General features: G+C 38.2%; 2 protein-coding genes across 5 annotated transcripts; one reads left to right on the forward strand and one right to left on the reverse strand.

Annotated features, from left to right (window-relative positions):
• Nucleotides 1-7,784: 7,784 nt before the first annotated feature.
• fuca2 (alpha-L-fucosidase 2) lies at nucleotides 7,785-14,629 on the reverse strand. Of its 2 annotated transcripts, none has more exons than XM_030126969.1 (7): nucleotides 14,250-14,629; nucleotides 13,567-13,754; nucleotides 12,564-12,903; nucleotides 12,273-12,483; nucleotides 11,400-11,590; nucleotides 9,839-9,947; nucleotides 7,785-9,184 (listed from the first exon to the last, which is right to left on the reverse strand). In XM_030126969.1, the coding sequence occupies exons 1-7, from the start codon at nucleotides 14,444-14,446 to the stop codon at nucleotides 9,047-9,049; spliced, it is 1,374 nt and encodes a 457-aa protein (XP_029982829.1). In that variant the 5' UTR covers nucleotides 14,447-14,629; the 3' UTR covers nucleotides 7,785-9,046. The 2 variants fall into 2 exon arrangements, with proteins under 2 accessions (XP_029982829.1, XP_029982830.1); XM_030126970.1 differs by having other exon boundaries at nucleotides 14,213-14,321.
• A 122-nt stretch (nucleotides 14,630-14,751) lies between these two features.
• Nucleotides 14,752-21,984, forward strand: LOC115413851 (putative deoxyribonuclease TATDN3). 3 transcript variants are annotated; one of them, XR_003934518.1, is made up of 11 exons: nucleotides 14,752-14,867; nucleotides 14,958-14,990; nucleotides 16,429-16,502; nucleotides 16,580-16,664; nucleotides 17,924-17,986; nucleotides 18,081-18,190; nucleotides 18,315-18,370; nucleotides 18,891-19,003; nucleotides 19,266-19,346; nucleotides 21,676-21,887; nucleotides 21,940-21,984. XR_003934518.1 is itself a non-coding variant. In XM_030126971.1 (10 exons), the coding sequence occupies exons 1-10, from the start codon at nucleotides 14,814-14,816 to the stop codon at nucleotides 21,817-21,819; spliced, it is 813 nt and encodes a 270-aa protein (XP_029982831.1). In that variant the 5' UTR covers nucleotides 14,752-14,813; the 3' UTR covers nucleotides 21,820-21,984. The 3 variants fall into 3 exon arrangements, 2 of the variants coding, with proteins under 2 accessions (XP_029982831.1, XP_029982832.1); XM_030126971.1 differs by having other exon boundaries at nucleotides 21,676-21,984; XM_030126972.1 differs by having other exon boundaries at nucleotides 19,269-19,346; nucleotides 21,676-21,984.
• Nucleotides 21,985-22,115: the final 131 nt, after the last annotated feature.

Below are 22,115 nucleotides of genomic sequence, written 5' to 3' on the forward strand. Positions count from 1 at the left end.
TACTACTGAAATATGACTTAGTGGCTGGATAGCGCAGTGGTTAACACAATTGGCTTCAATGTTGGAAGCACGGAATCAATTCCCAGCACCAATTGTATCATTGAAAATTTTTAGCCTTTAAGTCAATTTTCTATTTTTTTAATGCCATGCAATCTACCTGTACTACCTGCACCCCTGGTCTAAATGCATGGGCCATGTTATCAGTGGAAAAGACACTTGTCAGGGATGTGCCTGATTTTAACAATAGAGTCATAGGAAAATGTGCATGTTTGAAAGATAGACAGGTGAAATTTACATATAAAAAAATACATGACAAGAAAAACACTTACTGTGTATCATAATTTTAAATTAATATTTTAAAATAGTGGCATATCGTAGTGGTGATATATGGTTACAGTGCAGCTGAAAACTGACTTAAACTGTGCCACCAAAAAATTATTTCACCAGCCGCCACTGTTTATGACCCCTCCTCTTTTTGACTAATCTAATCTAATCTAATCTAATCTAATCTAATCTAATCTAATCTAATCTAATCTAATCAGTATCTGCTACTAATTAAGGGGATTGTGTGAGCAGATTATGATATACCATGGATGAAGACATGGTTCTTGTTTTTCTGTCTATGATAACAACAATAATAATAATAATAATAATAATAATAATAATAATAATAATAATAATAATAATAATAATAATGTTGTAATGATAATGACTGACATCTGTTCAGATTCAGTCGGACATGACTACTGTAGTTCTGTGTCCAATAACCCTGGTCCATCCTTCCTTCAGATCGTCTGTCAGTGTGTGATTGCTGTATTTACCTGCACAGACCCTGCCCTCTGCCAAGGTTTGCTCCTCTGGTTCACTCTGTTCTTCTGTCCTACTGTGAATAATGCGGTTCAGTTCTGTCTGTGGGATTAAACCTAGTCAAAGACAGACCCCTCCATCTAACACAGACTGGATACAGACAGGATGATGAAATATCTGCTTCAGGTCTGTTTCTTCTACAGTTATGCATCCTGCATACTAGCAGTTATCCAAAAATGTATTTTATGGCATCATGAAGACATTGACCTTTAACCTTTAGCCACCAAAATCTTTTCAGTTCAGCCTTGTGTCGTGGAGAATGTTTGTACAAGTTTGAAGACATTGTGTCAAACTGCAGTTATCACATTTTAAGATACTGATGACTGATCAGTGGATGAACGCTCTGATAGAGGAGTGGAAGCATCTGTCTCACAGTCTGTGCAGCCTCTTCATTATTGGACTAATTCAGTTGTTAAATGTGGAAATATTTTTCATGGAAAAAAAAAATATGTACGGTTAAGTGCAACAGGATGGAAATGAGCTTGGCTTTGAACCAAACCAGTCGCAGGTGGACAACATGGCAGCCTTTTACAGTGATGACTGGAGAGCTGCCAAAACACAAACTTTTTCTCATTTCTGTTTGTAACTTATGCGTCACGAATTCAATGCGTGCATCCTGATTTGGAATGGATTTACGATCACTCAAGTGTTCCCCTTGGTCATTTCTATGAAACTTTGGCCTTTCAACACAATATAATTTACACAACTATAAATACTTGGCCGTCCCCTCCTTTCAGCCACGCTGCTCAGTTTCACTCTGTGCCACTGGGTGAGAACAACTGGGTGTCTCTATGAATAGGAGTCCTTGGCTTTGGGTTTGCACCAGCTGTGCTTCTACTATGGCGTGTTTAACCGAGGTTTCACTCTTAACATGAAGCTTACACAGCAGAAAAACCCTGTCCATGTTCTGTAAAGACTTATAGCTCAACTTCACCCCTTTTGAGCTGAAAACCCATTATTTCCTGCGCGGGAAAGAAACTGTAATTTCACAGTGCGTTTCCTTTGGAAAGCAGCGAGTCGGTGTGTGCCAGAGGACAGTGAATGCAGAGGCTGCGTATTGACAGAGTCCTTCCACACAGTATGGAATTGCAGCGAGCTATTATTAGATATAGCCTCTAACAAGCTGAAGATGAAGTTGAAGCTAACTAACTGCACTGCAGCTGAGATCCATTATGCTGTATTCAGTGTCTAGAGGAGCGGCACTAAAATGGCTGATAGTCAATGTGCAGTGAAGGTCAAGTGGCCTGTCTCTATAAATATAATGGTCTGTCCCCCAGGATGTTCCACACTGCTTGGCATTTCCACTATCTAAAGCCACACCGCCACAGCCCTGCTGACCGCCTCCAAATCTCTCACTAAATTTGCATGCGATTGAATGCCACACATGCACTCTACTACTACTAATGATATTTGGACTAAAAGAGATGAGAGGGGGGAGGAGGGAGGAGGGAGGAGGGAGGGGGACAAAGTGGGGGGTCCAGGGGAAAACAGAAGGAATGAGGTTTTCCTGCCATGGTGGTGTCTGTCATATGGCTGACAGAGATATCGCTTACAGACGACACTCAACACTGCAGCTCCGACCGACAGCTGATACAAACACTAATAAATACTGTATACAACCTGACCCCCCCACAGCCAACCCCCCACCCCCCACCTGCAACACTCCAGTTCCTACTCAGAGTGTCCTTAAAAAACATCACCTTCTGCTCTGTTTTAACCACTGTCCATTCATTCACTTGATGTCATTTATTGGCCTGATTTAAACCATTATCCCAGCAGTACCTGAAAATAAGCTGACATGATTGTGTGTTTCCATGGCAACCATGCCAACGTCTCTAACAGTTTCCCAGTTCCTGTCTACATGTATAATTACAGCCACAGATTACAGCACCAAGACGGAGAAAATTAGCAGAGAAAGCAGGCTTCAGCTCTGACAACACGGTTCAGTTAAGACTTAACCCATTAAGAAACACAACATTTACTCAGTAAAACAGGTGAAAAGGAGTTAATGAATTAAACATATCTATGTCCTTTATTGGCCAGTGGAATAAAATTAACAATAATATGGAGTATATTATAATAATGAAGTTAGAAAATAAATTTTACCTATTCAGTAAATTACTATATATAAAAAAGGTTTGGAAAATATTTTGCATATGTAACATAATTTTTGACAAATATTCAACTAGTTTGTTTCTACCATTCTTGTAAATTCAATTTACTATGTTGAATACATTTCATTAACCTTTAAAATATACATTTTAACTGACATTTATCATCTTTACATATATAATCTTTATAATCTTATATCATCTTTAAATCTACTTAATAATATATTTGCTATCTGACTGTTGAAGTTAAGTATTAATAAATAGCATAAAATCATATACTTCAAAAAGCTGTCTTCTATTTTATTTTTCAAAAACAAAAAAGACATTAATATCAGTATTGTATTGATAATGATATTGTGCATTAAAAGCTGAGTATGTTAGATTTTGGTGAATGTAAGAGGATCTAGTTGCTAAAAGACATGATAAAGCTTGCAGAATAATCACATGTACTGCAGTAAGTTAATACACACTAAACAAACATGGGACTTCCAGTCGTGGAGGTCAAGGGCTTTTCAGATACTTGTAAACTGCATCTTCACCACTAGGTATCAGTGAATATCACACTCTGAACCTTGATACTGAATCCTGTGCTGGACAACATACATATTTTTTTTTTATGTAATCAAAGGTAGTAGTGTGAAAAGACAAAATAATTCAAATCAAACCCTTATGGGACAAGTATTAGCAAAACGTTACTCTGGTCCATTTCAGACTGAACTGTAAATATGATGATTACTGATGTGTTAATGTGTTCATCATTAATGTTTCAAATGGTGATGGTCATTTTAATTTCATTCATACACATTCCTGCCAAAAAAAAGTCCCATTTAAATTGAACATATTCAGTCAAATTCAGATCCTTCCATTGGATAATTACTGCAGTGGTTCATATGTTTCAGTTGTTTACCCTTTAACTGATGCAGTAGATTCTCATTCCTTAAACAGCCATTAGTTTGATAAAGAGAATAAAGATTGGACTGTGTTTAATGGATCATGTGGTCTGATGAGTCCAGACTGACCCTGTTCCACAGAGGGATCAATCAATCAAATTTGATCTATAAAGTGTCACATCTTAACACGTTATCTCAAGACACTTTACATTTAGAGCTGGTCTAAACCCATGACTACCCATCATACCTACTGCCTACAGTCCAGTCCTGTGGGGTCAGTGGTCTGACCTGGGGTTGGTTCAGGTCCACGTTCACCAACCTTATGTTTCCATAAACTGATGAAAAGCTTGTGGAGGCAAATACACAATCAAAGCTAAAGGCATTGACTTGTAATATGAAAGTATGGGACATTGTTTTGACCAGGCTGTGACTAACCTATATTATAAAAGCAAAGTGGCCTCCGTGTGTGTGTGCATGTGTGAGTGTGTGTGTGTCTGGGAATTCACACAAAATCTGTACAGAGCTGACTGCTGCAGTTTGTCATGCTTATGTATTTTTGGTCGAGGAAGAGACTAGTGAAAATGGCAAGTTGACTGGACCAATATTTTGGAAGATATTAGTAATTTTGGAATACAATAGCCGTACAATCACGTTTCTATGGCCAGAACGCTTTGGCGGTGACTGGTGGACAAATGTGGTACAGCATACACAAACACACAACAGCAGAAAAACTACCACATCTAGAACCCGTGGATCTCCATGGCTCAACGCGCTAGTTCCTATTTAATAGCTTAAACTGCAATACAACAAGAAAAATTACATTAATAATGAATGCAACAATATTAGAAAGTGAAAAGACCACCCAGCTGTCCTCCTGCTTTAAAGTCTGATATATTTAAAATAAATAGACAGTTCTGCCATCATCTGATAGACAAATTTGTAGAAAATTTCACCAAAATGTGCGAAATTAAGTGTTTGTTGGTTTAAAATATCTAAAAATGTGCCCCCAACAATGAAATCTACCACTTTGTAACAAATATGTTGATTTGGAATATTTGGAGTGAAGGTGAGGAAACTCTAATTCCTTTTTTAGCTAAATACAGTGCTCATGATTTTCCAGGAAAACGCATCACAAAGCTGAAAATTCTGTTTATGTCATGACACTGTCCTGGAAAAACAACAGCATAATGATGACAATATGATGCATCTCTGCACATTAAACATGTGAGGGAATTCAACATCTGTCATCGTTCATATAGTTTTATTTTTGTAAGGTTTTAAATGTAGAACTTCTACTGTGAGTGGAGCATCTTCATCATGAGCGTCAGAACTTTATCTGAATCTGTTTCCATTTTTGCATCTTTCCATCCCAGCGCCCTAACACCACATCTGATCACATTTAGGGAGCACACAAATGGGTTTTACTGCAGGTGTGTGTGTGTGTGTGTGTGTGTGTGTGTGTGCGTGTGTGTGTGTGTGTGTGTGTGTGTGTGTGTGCGTGCGTGTGTGTGTGTCAGTTGTCCTTCCATGAGTCACGTACTCACAGCTGTCTGATGTTGTTGTTCTTGTTGTTGTTGTTGTTGATGATGATTTGGGGGGATCAGCTGTCACGCGCAGGTCCCATCGGCTGGGGAAAGCCTGCCGCGTGTTTGTGTGTCTGTGGGGGGAAATTCACGGACATGAAACCCCTTGAAAACCCCCCATTTACACGTCATGGAACATTTGCAAACAAGGACCTCCCACCTTAAAGGCGCGTGCAACAGAGATCAGACACAACAGTGAGAAATGAGAGAGAGAGAGAGAGAGAGAGAGAGAGAGAGAGAGAGAGAGAGAGAGAGAGAGAGCGAGAGAGAGAGAGACCCCCCACCTAATACCGACCACCACCACCACCACCACCTCAGGCGACAAATACTCTATACACTCAATACACTAACCGGACACTTACCGGACACTAACCGGGGGGTGAGGGGGGCTGTGAATGCCCCACACGGCCGCCCATCACTACACACAGACGGCCAGCAGAGGGCGATGCGAGCGCGCATCAAATATCCAATCAGATACACAGGATGGAATGTCATCTAAGGCACATGTGTCAAACATACGGCCCACGGACCAAAACCGGCCCGCCAGTGGGTCCAATCCGGCCCATGGGATGAATTTGTGACATGCAAAAATTACACTGAAGATATTAACAAAATCCGTTTAGTTCAGGTTCCACATCCAGCTATATTCAATCTAAAGTGGATCAGATCAGTAAAATCCTATCACAATAAATAACAACCCCACATTTTTGGAAAGGAAAGGAAAATTACATTATATGATTACATTTACAATCTATCCTTTCAAAAAAATTTGAATAACCTTAACAAATATGAACAAACTGAAATGTCTAAAGAAAATTAAGTGTAATTTTAACAATATTCTGCCTGTTATTAAATGTTTTGTGCCTGTATACTGTAGATCTGATCCATAATGTTGAGCCAGAATATTGTCAAAATTACACTTATTTTTCTTAAGACATTTCAGTTTTTTCAGGTCATTCACAGTTTGGATCATTTGTAAATGAATACATTTTCATGTATTAATGGGGTTTTTTTTGTTTGTTTGTTTGTTTGTTTGTTTTTGCACTAACACAGAGGGGGAAATTTGGAGTTGGCATTGTTTAGAGGTTATTGTGTTATTATTTTACTGGTCCGGCCCACTTGCGATCAGATTGGACTGAATGTGGCCCCTGAAAGAAAATGAGTTTGACACCTCTGATACAAATAGAAATTGAAAATAAAATAATAGAAACATCATTAAATATGAAAGTAAGAGAGTGGAGACTGGAATAGTTACTTGGGCCTGAGGGATGGATGGAGGTCTGTTTCACATCACATCATTTAATGTAAACATACTCATCCAGATTTCCCAACTGCCACTACATCCACAAAACCTGAGGCTATAAACTAAGACTGACGTCCAGTGGCAAATCTGGAAATTACTCTGCATTTAATACCAATAAGCATCTCCATTTACTGTATATAAAAAATAAACCAATACATAAGGACACCTTAATACAGCATCCCTTTAGACACTTCAACCACTGGTGCATAATTGGAACTATATACAGACAAATGAGTGTTTAATACATGCACACAGCAGGACATAGCTTCCATGATGTGTAGTGTTTTTGTGCTTCCCACCAAATTTCGTTTTTTTTTTTTTTTTTTTTTTTTTTTTTTTTACAAATGTCTTGTGAAATTAGCAGTAATACTGCACTTCTGTGAATGTTTAAACATGAGTTTCCATACAAATTTCCAAATTATACCTATAATCACTAAATTTTACTTCAGAGTTGCACAAATGATCCACTTTTTTGGATGGACCACAGGCACTGACTGGTTACACTGTTTACGTCACACAAGATCGTCACAAACGTCAGGAGTTTACGTCAAACACATTCTATTTATTGGAAGCTGCTGATGTGTGGATGTCAGTGGGTTGTATTAAAGTCTGACTCTGGATCATATGACTTCTAAGCCAGAGTGTGTGTAATGCATGTACCTGTGTGAATACACTTGTGCACCTGAATGTGTATATTTTCATGTCTGTATTTGAAGGCACATGGATTTTTTTTTTTTTCCTTTTTACACAGACATGGAATTATTAAAGGAGACAGATGTAGCATTTATTACAGATGTGTACCCACTGTCGTCCATCAGCTGCTGTTTATCTGTTGTATTAACACAGTGGTTTCAATATCACTCATAGGATTACAAGTATTATTGATATCACATTTTTACCCTTTATTTTTTTTCTGTTTTGTCTAATTGTTTATCTGTTTAATGAACTGAACTGACGAATAAATATTTGAACCACATTTGTAAATACAGATTAGAAACAAACAAAATAAAATACAAAAACAAATTGAAGCTTGAGTGCGTCATTGATTTTATTTAAAATTATTCTTAACTTATAAAACTTCTTCAGGTCAGTGCAACACCATAAAAATCTCGTGAATTGAAAAAAATCATTTAAAAAGTGCAGAAAAGCAGGGTTTCTGGGAGAGTTTGGACATGACTGGTCCAGCTGCTCTGAGCATTTCTGAATCATCTGACTGTAAAAGTGACTCTTATACAAAACAATGATCATAAAACCACAGCTATAACGAAGGCCAAGTATGAGTTACTGATTAGTTATTAAACAGTGATGCAGTGAAAAAAACTCCTCAGTGGAACATATTACTAAATGTTTATTACACAGGTCATGTGGAAACCACACCAGCATGACTTTTCTTGGGAGTTACAATGCAGATGAAACCAATAATTATTGTTTATGTCAAATAATCTGTCAGTTATTTTCTCAAATAATTGATCGGTTGTTTGGTCTATATTCTCTGAGCTAAGAACAGCTGGAAGTGTTGAATTCTTAAATTGTAAACTTAAGTCTAGGCTTAGATTTGAATAATTCCGGTTTACCTTATATTTACATCACTGGCCTAATTTTAATCACTGATTTTTTTTATTGTAGTTTTATTGATTATTTCCATTTAATCTGCCTTCATTAATCTAGTGTCTATGGCAGTAAAGTTATGAAAATAACATGAACCCTGTTACTGTTATTCTGATCCTAAATACAGAAGTGCACCCCAGCACACAAAACCAATGACTACAGATGCATTTTTGTGTTTCTGCTTAAGCTTTATTCTATTTTACTCTCATTTCTGGGTTAATTCAGTCATTTAATTGATGACTTTTTTTACCCCTTTTTTTCTTACTTTTATGATGTTTTTATTCTATCATAAGTTATTTTCTAAGTATTTGTCATTTTAATCTTTTTTCTTTATCATTGTTGTTTCTTATCAGCTCATTATTCATCTGTATATTAGGAATTCCACTGTGTATGTAAGGTGATACTGAAAAATGATTTGATTAGCTACCAAATGCAACAATACCTGATGAAAAAGAATAAAGGGTTGAATTAAACAAATACTAAACCTAAAACTGGAATTTGTCCTTCATTGTGAACTTCTCAACGTCTGTTGTAAATGTTTACACTTGATTCCCTGCAAAAAAAAAAAAGCCTTTTTAGTCCTAAACATGACATTATTTGCCTTCAGTCTCAGACCTGTGACAGATACAGTACAGTATTCTGGGTGAGTGTGTTCATTAAACATCTCTATGGTCTGGTTTCCCTTTATGTGGCTCCTGTCATCTTCAGAGTCCAGGCCCAGGAACACGGCAACTGTCTAAAGGACAGCGGAGGCAGGACCACCCTCAGTCCGCTGGGCTGGAGCGGCTCCCATGGCACCAATCCATGACCCACCAGCAACACCTGCCATTATTGGACCACACAAACGCAAGAGCAGACGATGAGGACTTTTGTGTGAACAAAGCAGTCAGCCTCAGATTACAACATTGGATGTGGTTTTCGGAAATGCAAACGAGGTTAAACAGTTTGCCCAAATATGGAGTTTTAATCATTTCCGCAGTCAGATATAATTGAGGTTTCTCCCTGACCGCAGCCAATATAAAACCTGTTTGTATCCATTTGCAATTTGATTATTGACAAATAAATGCATACAATTCTAACAGAAACTGGTGCATAAACAGAGGTACTGTGGTAAAGAACCTTGTTTTCTTTTTAAAGCCAACAAACCTCCTCCCTCTTCTTTTTTGTACTGGGGTTTTTGAGCTAGTTATCAACATGCGAGAGCTGAAAATACAGAGGAATAATTCACTATCTGTCTGTCCTTGTTTTCTGTCATTTCTACTGTCTCATGAAAGGTAGATTTTGTTGGTTTAAAACAGTGACTAAGGTATGAACTGAGACTAAACTTTCTGTATTTTTCTGCTGTAAAACTATAGAATTATTGTAACTGATCCGTAACATTTGTGTATTGCAGTTTTGTGGGTCTTCTATTTAAATGAATACTAATATTGATGTAATAACACCTCTGCAGATGTACAGGTCTAATGTTCCTCTTACCTGAGTCTGTCCATGTTTAACCACCGGTTCATTCAGAATCACAAACCCATCGTTTGGCCACTCAAGTAAAATGGCAAAGATGGACTTTTCCTGCGGTTTAGCCGTGTACCTGTAGGAGGAAAAACACTGCAATTAGGAAACTTTAACATGGGAGTATCAGAACTAATCAGTGGCTGTGTTTCCATAAACTGTTTTGGAGTGAATAAACTAGACTGTGTCAAAAAGTGGCGCTATAGTCTATATTAGAGAAGTGGTAGAGCATTAGATTGTTGTTTTCAACCTAAAAAGGATGTGAGGTTTACCAATAATTTAATAATAGTTCAGTCTCCCCATCAGTCCACATGACCTGTTATAGCTAGGGATGGGAATCGTTAAGAATTTAACGATTCTGATTCCATTATCGATATTGCTTATCTGTCCGATTTTCTTATCGATTCTCATTGGGTGAGGGAATAAAAGAGTAAAAACAGGTGTGTTTGTATTAACTGTCTTTTATATTTCCATCTCTGCACAGAAAATAGAACATATACAGTATGCACAAATAATAATAACAGATGATGCCGGGCCCGGTTCGGGGGGGGGGCTAAAGTGACAGTGAAAGTAAAGACTCTTTACTAATTCCTCTATTGCTGCATTTCTACTACGTGGAACTGGTTCGACTCGGCTCGTCTCCCGTTGTTGTGCACCTCATTTCCTTTCTCTTCTTCCCTTCGGAAACTTGTATTTGAGGAGTTGCGACGTTTGTTGCCCACATTGGAACCGGGACATGCACTCTGCCGCTACATTCACAAGCGCCGCTAAGTAGCGTATCAAATACATGACATTCCTGTAAATGATTCACATGCTGTGGACAAATGTTTGAGGATATTGGAGGGATTCCACCCTTTTGAAGAAATGGAAGCTTTGCATGTGTTCCAAGTAAGTGGCCCTGGTGTTGTCTGTTTAGACCATTTCTGCCTCAACACCATGTTGGCTATGTTCTGACCAAAACAATGCAGCGTACGCGTGACGTCATCGCGCATGTACAACAAAGGCGGAATCGATAAGCAGAATCGTTAAGCAGGCAGGCAAACGATTCCAAGGAATCGAGCTACTGGGAACCGGTTCTCAAAAAGAACCGGTTCTCGATTCCCATCCCTAGTTATAGCAGACATGTTTTACTTCTTAATGCGATTATCTTGGAAGACGCAGAAAATAGCTGATCAGTCATGTGACTTCATTGTTTCCCCATCAGAATGTATTTAAAAAAGGTGTTTCTGTTTCAACATTATGCTCATTCACTCTTTTAAAAAAGGAAAAATCACCTCAAGCAAGCATAAAAAACATTTGTGTGAAATTTTTCAAGTTTTTTCATATTTTGTCATTTACACAAATGTTTTCTAATGTGAAACTTCAGTGCATTTATGAAAATGGACCTGATCATATCCAATGTACTACATGATACACAGACCTAACAAAGCAGATTAAACAAATGATGACGAGTGGATTCTAAACACAAAGTTCCCCCATCAACAACCTTTTTAAAATCACTAAAGGTTCAGAACTAAATCAAATGACCAACCATATGTTGGGGGTGATACTGTCGTTCTGAGCACGCCATGCACTGGTGTTATAGATGGCGTCACCGTTGACCTGGAGCCACTGACCCATCTGCCTCAGACGCTCCTCGAAGATTGGCGCGATCCGTCCATCGTGGGTGGGACCGACGTTCACCAGCAGATTTCCTCCACAGGACACAGTTTCCACCAGCGTCTAAAAAAAACACAAACACACACATATAGTAATGACCACCAAATACCTCTAGTAGCTTTGATATACACAGTAGTTTTGAGATTTAGTGACATCTAGTGGTGAAGGTGCAGGTTGAGATCCACTGAACCCCCCACTCTTATACCAATTTTAATAAAATGTACTTCGACGCCAACATAACAAATCACTCAGACCTAGTCAATATGAGACATGTTCATGCAGAAATGTTACTTATTACACCTTTAAGGCAAAATCCCATTCCTTCCTGACGCTTTATGATCATTTTTGGGTCCAATTTTAGGTTAGATTTGGGATTATTGGTTGCCCAAATAAAGCAATGTGACTCTACCATCTTGCATTTCAGGATGTTTTGTTTTGTTTGTTTGCAGGCATTTTTTTGGTTGAACAAATAAGAGTTCACTGTATGACATGTAGTGATGTCTAGTTGTCTGTTTTGTCACCATGCTTGCCTTGGCCTGATTTACTGTGGACACAAAAAGCAAGATCCAGAAAAAGAAGCAGAGGAAGTGAGCTCTGAGGTTCTGTAGAAACACAGTGAATTCTGCTTCTCTCTGTAGAGTCAAACCAATCATTTTATGGTAAGAAAACAAGAATTAAAATTTTAATGTGATGACACACTAATGACTTCCTGCATACACACATTTCCTCTGTCACTGTTACTCACGGCCACGAGCTGTTCAATGGGGAGGAAGTCGCTCAGCTGAGCGTTCCGTCGGTAACCCCAGGACTTTTTGTCAATGGTCATGCAGTTCTCCCATTTGTGTTTGAGCAGGTGTCCTGGCTGGTATCGATCTGCACATGTGTAAAATCCGCCGTGGGTGCAGATGGAGCCATAGCCCCAGCGATCATTAGTCACCACCGTGTCTCGTACTGGGCTGCAGACGGCAAAAGGCTTTTTTACTCAGGTCTACTTTACTTAGGAGAGATTAATCTTATATAATAGAATAAAATATACCTGTCATTATAGAGCCACGCTAAGAAGCCGGTGCTGTTCCAGTACTTGTCTGGAGCGTCTCCATCTCCATCAGACCACAGAACCTCAGGTTTGTATTTGACAATGAGCTCATAAAGCTCAGGGAGGGTTTTACTGGTGGGGAAGTAGTTGGTTGTGAACACATTAGCAGCATCCTGCTCAAACAGTGGATGAAACCACTCAAACAGAGAGTGATAGAGTCCCACACGCAGGTCACTGTGGGCTCGGACGGCGCTGGCCACCTCCCCCACTAGGTCTCGCTTAGGTCCCACATCCACTGAATTCCAGTTCCAGGATGTTTTTGAGCCCCAAAGGGTGAAACCTGAGAAAAACATGACAGATCTAAATGGTCCAGAAATATTTAAGATTGGTGGGAACTTACAAAGGAATTTTTGTTGACATTTAACCTTTCCTAAGTGATTTATCCTCATTTATTATTGTATCCTCTCTATTTAGCATTTTTCATTGAATTTCAGGTATTTAATTCACTGATCATGATCATGCAGATGTTTATAAAAGCTCTAAAGGTTAAAATATAGAAACAGAAAACTAATGAAAAAGTGGCTTTTTCACTAAAATACATCATTAACTGAGCATAAACTCAGTGTGTCCATCCACTGTCATTTATCAAACTTCATGGGTTTTACTGGTGAATCAATGTTGTAGAAGATGACAATGTTTCCACGTTCACTACAGAGCCTCTGAACACCCAAATGGGTCATATCTGATGACCATGAAAAGGTGACAACTTGTATTTTACACCAATTATTTACCTGTACTGATATGATTAGTGGATCAACAGGTATTATTAAACATCTTACATCAGTAGATGGTTTTGGTCACCGGAGGCTGTTCGGGTGTTTAGGTTACAGGCAAAAGTCATCATTATTACTATGAAAAGCACTAAATGCATTTCATTGTATTAAATACTTTTCATAGTATTTTTACAGTGAAAGACATGAGACAGTATGTTTGTGTACTGCACCTTCATGGTGTTTAGTGGTTAATACGATGTACTTTGCTCCTGATGCAGCAAAGATGTCCGTCCATTCTTTGGCATCAAAGAACTCTGCAGTAAACTGTGGTGCAAAATCCTGGTACGTGAAGTCTGGGGGATAATTCCTCTGCATGAAGTCTACATAGGGCTTCAAGTGCTGCTTCCTCCAGTACCACCTAGAACAAACAGAAAAAAATTACATCTATTAACCAAATATTAACATTATCATCCCTAAAGTGTAGCCAAATGAAACTGATGTAGGGATGGGTACTTTTTTCATACTTAGTCTTATTTTCTTCTCAACACATTTCTTTTGACGTGGATATGAGAACTGTTAAAAAACATATACCCAATACACCCAATGAACTCAAGCTGACTTGATCTTACATTATATTTTTTACAAGATCAGAAAACTAACTCTGAAGAGAGTATTTCTTGTCATTTTTTGTGTACAATAGGTCAAAATGCAAGCAGTTCATTTTCTTACTATCTAATATGACAAGAGTCTTGGTCACTGATTTTAGTTTTTAAAGTATGACAGAAAATGCTGCACTATCTCTGTGAAAGGTGTTGAAGCGGATCCCTGCTCCTGGTTCACTTACTGAAGTGAGTCCAAAAGGCCAGGTCAACTCACCTGCTCAGGTGAGTTCATATGTTTAGACAAAGCTCACCAGAACCACTCGCTGCCGAAGCTGGGCACAGAAAACACCCCCCAGTGTATGAAGATGCCAACTTTGGCCTGGTCGAACCACGGTGGGATTGGTCTGGAGTCAATGGAGTCCCAGTTCGGTTCGTATTTTCCACTGCTGCACCTGAATAACATCAGCAGGATCGAAAAAAGTAAAGGCAAATGCATGAACTCTGCCATTGTAGGTGCAAATCACACCGTGTGAAAATACCCAGAGGACAGGTTCAAAATCACATGATAAAATGTGAAGCGAAAATATAAGTCACATGATAGCAATTAAAAGAAAGAACAAAACAAGTACATGTATAACAAGGAGGAAATGAGCCTTTACATCCGGACCCATGTGCCTAACAAACACTGGAGGCGATTAATCAGTTATCAGGACACACCGGTGGATACATTTAACCAATCAGGCTTAAGGAAACTCCGCAGCTCGGGGAACGCTGTAATACATATCCAACGCCAAATTAATTTTGCGCATGCGCAGTGTAAGTCTATTTCCGGAAGTGGTTCGTAGTTTGTTTTGGACTCTGCAGGTGTCGGCCTCATGCACGGATACGTCGACTGTCACTGTCACATCTCAGCGGCGGATTTTGACCAGGTATGAGTGCACTTTAAAGGACGAGAATGAACTTATAATGCCAACCTTTTCTTATGTTTGGGACGTATCTGTTGTTTCATCCCTCATCAGGACATTGAAGAGGTGGTTGAGAATGCAAAACAGGTGAGACACCAAAGTATTCGGACCCTGCAGGAAAGCACAACTCTGTTCCAAATGCTCAGGACCCTGACACCGAAGGGGAGGCAAGGGGGTTTTGTGTTTTTGGTTCGGTTTGTTTCTTTGTCTATTTGTTTGTTAACACTCTTGCAGAAAAAACACTATTGGTTGAATTCAAACCAAATAGGGTTTATTGATTGCCAGTGACCCAGAACAGATTTGGTTACATTTTGGGGAAAGTAGGTCAAAGTTAAATTTTTTTAATGAATTTTTAAAATATTTTTTCCCCCATTTACTTATAATGGTCGAAATTTCAAACGTCTATAAAAACATCAATTTTGTTTCATTTTACTTCAAACTTGGCACATAGAGGCAGTTGATATGCTGACATCAGCACACACACAGACATGATGACATCAGCTGGATGGTGTGCCTGGCACCACTTCTTTAGTCCTGATTTTATGTAGTAGCTGAGTGTGATCATTAATACTATGGTTAATTGAGGATTTCCCTACATTTTCAGAAGTGTTGGGTTCCTACAAGTTTTTAGCTGGCTTTTTTCCTCCAAGATTGTCAATTTAAAAAAAACATATATATGTATATGTATGTATGTATATATATGTGTGTGTGTATATATATATATATATATATATATATATATATATATATATATATATAATATACACACACACTACTTTGGACCATTTCTATCACCACAATAGGGGTTCAAAAATTTGGCAAAGATAGATTGTAAATTTAAAAAAGCCACAAATGTATTTCAAAGTAAAGCATTTAATTTGTCGTAGATGCTAGATGCTGCTCAAAATGGACTGGTGCTACACCGAGGCCTTGTAATGTTAAGAAAAATCTAGATAAACAGTCCGGACAATAAATAAATAAATAAAAAGAGAGAAAAAATACACTATGTTCTTTCATCATTGAATCTCTTTTGCCTTTGCATTCATTTATGTCACTCATTGTTTACGTAATAATGCCACACTATTTATTCACATTAATTTTGACCCAGACCTTGTAATAATAAGTCAACCCACTGTGTAAAGTCTCTATCACATCCCAGTGATTCCAGGTGGGTTCAGGTCTGACTCTGGACTCTCATGCTCCTCAAATCAGTCTTTCACAGGCCCTTTGAGTCCTCTCAGTGTCCAGTAATTATGCAAGCTGATGGTTGTTTAATAAATGAGAGTCTACTCACTGCATCAGTAAAAGGGTTAAAGAACTTGTTGCAGCTCAAACAGATTAACCACAGTGGTAATTATGCAATGAAGGACCTGGACTGTTTGTTCAGTTAAATGTTAATAAAACTGTCATCATTTACTTATTAGGCATCTACATAATTTAAAATCATGATTCATGACACGAACTGTGAAATGTGAAATGTTGGATCAGTATGGAATGAGTTTAATGTGTGCGCTTTATTTTCTAGAGTGGATTATTGGCCCTTTTAGCTGTAGCAGAACACTCTGGGGAATTTGAGAAGATCATTGACTTATCACAGAGGTAAACATTAGATTTAGTTAGACGGAGGTGTATGTATTATTTGTCTGTGAATTGACAGCTTCCCTTTTGTTCCATAGGTTTCCAGGTTTCATTTTTCCATGCTTGGGAGTTCACCCTGTTCAAGAGGTTTCCCCTGAGCAGCAGAGGGGGGCATCTCTGCAGGTGAACCCACCTTCAACTTGGATTACATTAGAGCAGCCTCCACCCATACAGTCCTATTAAACACAATCCAAAATGTCAGCCCAATACCTTCCTCAGTTTGGGAGATTTTTAAAAGGGGGTGTGACGCTGATCTTGCTGTAAAACCAACACCCCAGAAAAAGACCAAGACATCATGATTGTTGAACTATTAATGACAGAAACATGAAATCTTCATGAGCTGTTCTACAATGAAAGAAATCATTAAGTTAAACTTAGAACATCCCAAAGTATAGCTTCCTGAGGGAAAATGTCATTTGTGCTTTATCCCATTATATCTCCATTATTGAAGCACATCAGATCTTTCAGATTTTGGTATTTATTTCTCATGTTTACTTGTACTGTGGTCTCTAAAAACATTGCTGATTCATGAGGCATGTACTGGCAGACAGTACAAACTTAAGTCTGTTTACTAGGACTAACATGACTGACTGAATGTATGAAACAAATCAGAGATTCAGTCTGGAACATTTTCTAAAATGTAGTGATTTGATGTGGAGTCATTTGTTTAGTATCTGTGACACCACTTCAAAATGACCGGTATCTCTAATTTAAACTAATATACTGTACTACATAGGGCATGTTTATGCTTCACATCATCAATACCATCCTTTCCATATTGTTATATTTTCTGTGGCTGTACTTTGTTTATGTAGTGGGTGTCCAGGGCAATGGAGCAGAGTGTGATTGACATTGTATATACTTAATTAATCCAACTTTTATTTAAGCAGCCAACCTATGAGATAGAAATAATTATTTATGATGGCACTGCATTGTTTTTATCTGTGTTAATAAGACTGATGTCTTTCTAGAGCACACACTTAATTCTGTCTTAATAAGGACAGTTTTCCCATCAGGCCTTTGAGTGGGAAAGCTCCTGTTAGTTTCATATGTCTCCTTCACCACCATATCATGCCGAAAACCGCAGAAAGACTGATGTTTCAAAAGTTCAAATAAGACTGAAAATTTTAAGAAATTGGAAGAGATTTATTACACATGGGTTAAGTGGACTGAAACAACAAAAGTCACAATGTCACTGGATTAGTTTGTGCCGTCTTCAGCTTTACTGGTCCACTCAGACAACAGAAGTTGTCCTATAACTTAAAGTAAAACAAAGTTAAAATAAGAAATTAGTTCATTACAAAACAGTCATAGTTGTAAGTATAAATATATTGTCAGTTGCGATAGTGTTTTTGTTATAATTACTTGGTGTTTTTTTGCAGGATTTAGATGCTGCTTTGCCCATCATAGAGAAATATAAAGACCACCTCGTGGCCATTGGAGAGGTAAGGATTCTGCATCATTTAATTAAAAACAAACAAACAAAAACAAAAACCCATGATGTTTCTCTGTATTGTTGGTATATGTTTGTCTTTGTAGGTGGGTTTGGATTTCACACCCAGGTATGTGAGGGCAGACGCAGATAAAGAGAACCAGAGGCAGGTTCTCATTGGACAAGCAGAACTGGCCAAGCGGCTGGATTTGCCTCTGTGAGTTGGACGTCATCACACCAACACATTTCCAAATACTCCTGAAACGTCAAACAATCTAGAACTGAGCTCTGACATAGAGACACACGTGTGAGAGACCCGTCTGGTTTGTGTTTTATTTCAGAAACGTTCACTCCCGCTCAGCTGGAAGGCCGACCATCCACCTTCTGAAGGAACTCGGTGAGACACTCACTTTACGTCCTCTGCCCATCAGCCAGGCCGGGTCACATGACACAGGGCTGGGTCACATGACACAGGGCATTATTGGTTTGAATGTGGGAGCCACAAGCAAATATTGGAAAAATGAATTATTTCCTATTAAAAAGACCTAAAATCAATCAAATATTATCAAAGAATTATATTGATATATATTACACTGGACAAACACAATGTACCTCATTTTATTTCTTTTATTTGTGAAATATTTTTCATATTTTTATTCAAAAATGCATTATTGCCAGTAACGTCCACGTCCTGAGTTTCAGGTGTTGTACTTCACTGGACAAATAAGACACAACTTACTCTAACATTTGTACATTCCATATTATATATTAACAATGTAAAGATAAAGCTTTAAAACTGTTGCTTATTAATGAAGGCAGTGGATTGTTAGAATGTGAGTTTTATCCATCCTGCCTTATAAAGATCTGTGTAACTAATCCTCCTGAAGTTAACTGCAGTACCTGTGACCTGCCACTAGGTGTCAACAGAGCTCTACTTCATGCTTTCGATGGGAAACCGTCCGTCGCTCTGGAGGGAGTGAAGGCAGGCTATTTGTTTTCAATCCCACCATCAATAATCCGCAGTGAACAGGTAGAGTAGAGCACTTTACCACCTTAAATCAGTGTATTTGATAAAACCATGTGACTTGAAACATCTCTGGCACATTGTGTAAATACAGAATCACCACAAATACAAATCCACAAATCCAGTTTGAGTTTCTACTTTATTCAGCCACATTTCTGACATGGTCTGTTTTTGCAGTGCAGACATGTTGACTTTGTCATCACTGGTGAGAATTATCACATCCACTGTTAATGATTGATGATGGTTTCTTTACATATTTTCCACCAAGAAGCAGAAACTTGTGAAGCAGCTGCCGTTGGAGAGCATTTGTCTGGAAACTGATTCACCTGCCCTTGGGCCCGAGAAGCAGGTAAAAAAGGACATGTGTCTGCGAAATAGAAATAAGCACACTGGGATCCAAACTTGAACAGTACAGTTTATGCCAGTTTTAAGAGTTCCCACACCAACAGTTTTCCACATTATCCATAATTCTGAGTTAGAGGACAGCTGCAAATAATACTTATTTACTTTAATTAACCTGTCTGTTGTTTTCTCTGTGAACATAGATTAAGTTATATAGATACTTAGTTTACTGCTACAGATGAGGAAAGACTCACATTCAAGAAACTGCAATAAGAAGATTTGGACTTTTCTTACTTAAAAATGACTTAAATTGATCAGCTGTCAGAGTAGTTGGTTATTAATTTAACAGCTGATAATCACATAATCATTGCAACTCTAATTCAGAGGCAAAAATCAAAACTTAACAGTTGGTCAAAAACAATTAGCAGCTCATGTTATTTTAAGTGACTTTTAATATTTAGCATTAATATTCCAAATATGAACAGCAGGGGGACGTTGTGAACCAGAATGTGTCCATCCTTGTGATCATTTCCCTCAGATCAGTGGATCAATAACACATCCATCCATCCATCATCAGTAGGATTTAATATTATTCAGTGCAGTGACATAAGGTGTTCCTACTGTAAAATTCCATTTTTGCTGACAAGCAAAAAAAAAATAATAATCATTTTGGGTGAAAAAAAAGTCCTTTATGCACAAAATTCGTACCAAAACCAAAAACGTGGCCCAAGAACCGAGGTACGGATCAAACCGTGGGCTACCTGTACCGTTGCACCCCTAATTAATAAATAAATAAATAAATAAATAAAAATTCTTATTTGACTGTTTGATTTACCGTTTATACGGTGTAAATGGAGGAGCTTTGTTCCTTAACTATTTTAATCTCTCATTATGATTTGATCTATTCTATGCTTCCTTTCCTCAATATTTACCTCCGCCAAGGAGGTTATGTTTTTGCCAGGGTTTGTTTGTCTGTCCGTTAGTGTGCAACATAACTCAAAAAGTTATGGACAGATTTTGATTAAATTTTCAGGGTTTGTTGGAAATGGGATAAGGAAGAAATGATTAAATTTTGGTGGTGATCGGGGGTGGGGGGGCCCACGGGGGGGCCCATTTCCAACAAACCCTGAAAATTTCATCAAAATCTGTCCATAACTTATTGAGTTATGTCGCACACTAACGGACAGACAAACAAACAAACCCTGGCAAAAACATAACCTCCTTGGCGTGGGGGGGCCCACGGGGGGGGGGGGGGGGGGGGGGGGGGGGGGGGCACTGATCAGCCTTGGCGGAGGTCTGCGCTCTCCGAGTGCTTCTAGTTCTACCTTTTTCTGATTTTGTTTTCTTGTTGTCAGTTACTTTGAACTGCTATTGTGTATGAATTGCTCTGTATAAAGTACATAGTTCTTTGCAGGTGTGAACAGCTTTTTTTCCATTTAGTTGGATTTCTGAAACACTCACACAGAGGATTATGGGAAATAAACAGTGCCAAGAATCCACAGATGCATCCTTAAAAATTGTCCAAAGGAAGAACTTAGTCCTTGGGTCTTGGACATTGGAACAGATCAGTGAAATCTAATGATGTAGTTTTATGTTCATTAATCCTTGACTTTGAGAAACATCCAACGTCAGTCAGTGAACAAAGTGCATAACACATCTGCATCATGGTGTCATCAGTTTTTGAATTCAAACACAGACGTAGGCAGTCAGAATACCACTGTTTTACCTTCTCAACGTGCTGTTCATCAGTTATATTCTACCTCTGATATCCCAGCTTGTTTGTGTTGTCAGTATCTGCACTAAAGCTCTGTTTGGAATTGAACAAACCAGGTCAGAACCATCAGTTTAGTCTGAACACTTATCGCTTTGTCATCTTCTTTGATTCTTAAAGTTCCTCAACTCAGCCTTCGTTTTTGTTTTTGAAGAGTTGAAGGTGAATGTGAAGAGTCACAAGTGAGAATATTTATGTAAATATAGGGCATATCTCTGCAATACGATACATTCTAAATGGTCTAATGTGTATGTTGTAGGTTGTTTTTACATCTGTAATGTAGATATACTTGACACAGCTCCTTTAAATAAACATGAAAAATGCCTACATTTTAAAGGCTGCACCATCTTAAAGCCAAAGATCTAATGCTTTTCTTTGTCAATTAAATAAAACTACTGAATATCCTTCAGTTTTCGATAATTTGATGAATAAGAAAGCTAATAAAAAACATAGATTAAACAATGACTGTTATTGAAAACAATAACTATTAGTTGCAGACATTATCTAATCATACATTTCTCATTCCCTGGTGTCTGACTGCTTATGTTTTTTTTTTTTAATACAGGTGAGAAATGAGCCTAAAAACATCTCCATCAGTGCCGAGTACATCAGTAAAGTCAAAGGTGTGTCCGTGGAGACAGTGATGGAGTTGACGACACAAAATGCTCTGAGACTTTTCCCCAAGTTAAAGACAGCCGTCGCACTCTGACACAATGCTGAAGAGTTTATGGAGTTGAGAATCATCTGACGTTACAAACCCACAACGTCCCGGCATCTCTTTGACTTATATTTAATTTGATTTACAGGAGAAAACCTGTGTCTGCATCTGCATTCATGATCGTCTGGAATAAACATGGATGAGATAAACATTTAACACAAGCTGTATTTTGTCCTTGATACATCTTAAACATCCAACATTTCATAAATGCCTCATCACATAAATAGCTTTCTACCATAGTGACAAATACTGGAAGTTTTTTTTTTTTTTTTTTTCAGAAACCTGTG

Source organism: Sphaeramia orbicularis, chromosome 22, assembly GCF_902148855.1.
Source record: "Sphaeramia orbicularis chromosome 22, fSphaOr1.1, whole genome shotgun sequence".
Lineage (NCBI taxonomy): Eukaryota > Metazoa > Chordata > Actinopteri > Kurtiformes > Apogonidae > Sphaeramia > Sphaeramia orbicularis.

Excerpts from the sequence above, each read along its gene's own strand:
- fuca2 (XM_030126969.1), bottom strand. The coding sequence starts at position 14,446 with ATGGCAGAGTTCATGCATTTGCCTTTACTTTTTTCGATCCTGCTGATG. Across the intron at positions 12,904-13,566 it reads AACCACTAAACACCATGAAG|GTTTCACCCTTTGGGGCTCA; the intron begins GTGCAGTACACA and ends TGTTTTTCTCAG. Across the intron at positions 11,591-12,272 it reads CCATTGAACAGCTCGTGGCC|ACGCTGGTGGAAACTGTGTC; the intron begins GTGAGTAACAGT and ends TGTTTTTTTTAG.
- LOC115413851 (XM_030126971.1), top strand. The coding sequence starts at position 14,814 with ATGCACGGATACGTCGACTGTCACTGTCACATCTCAGCGGCGGATTTT. Across the intron at positions 17,987-18,080 it reads ACCTCGTGGCCATTGGAGAG|GTGGGTTTGGATTTCACACC; the intron begins GTAAGGATTCTG and ends TTGTCTTTGTAG. Across the intron at positions 19,004-19,265 it reads CAATAATCCGCAGTGAACAG|AAGCAGAAACTTGTGAAGCA; the intron begins GTAGAGTAGAGC and ends TTTTCCACCAAG.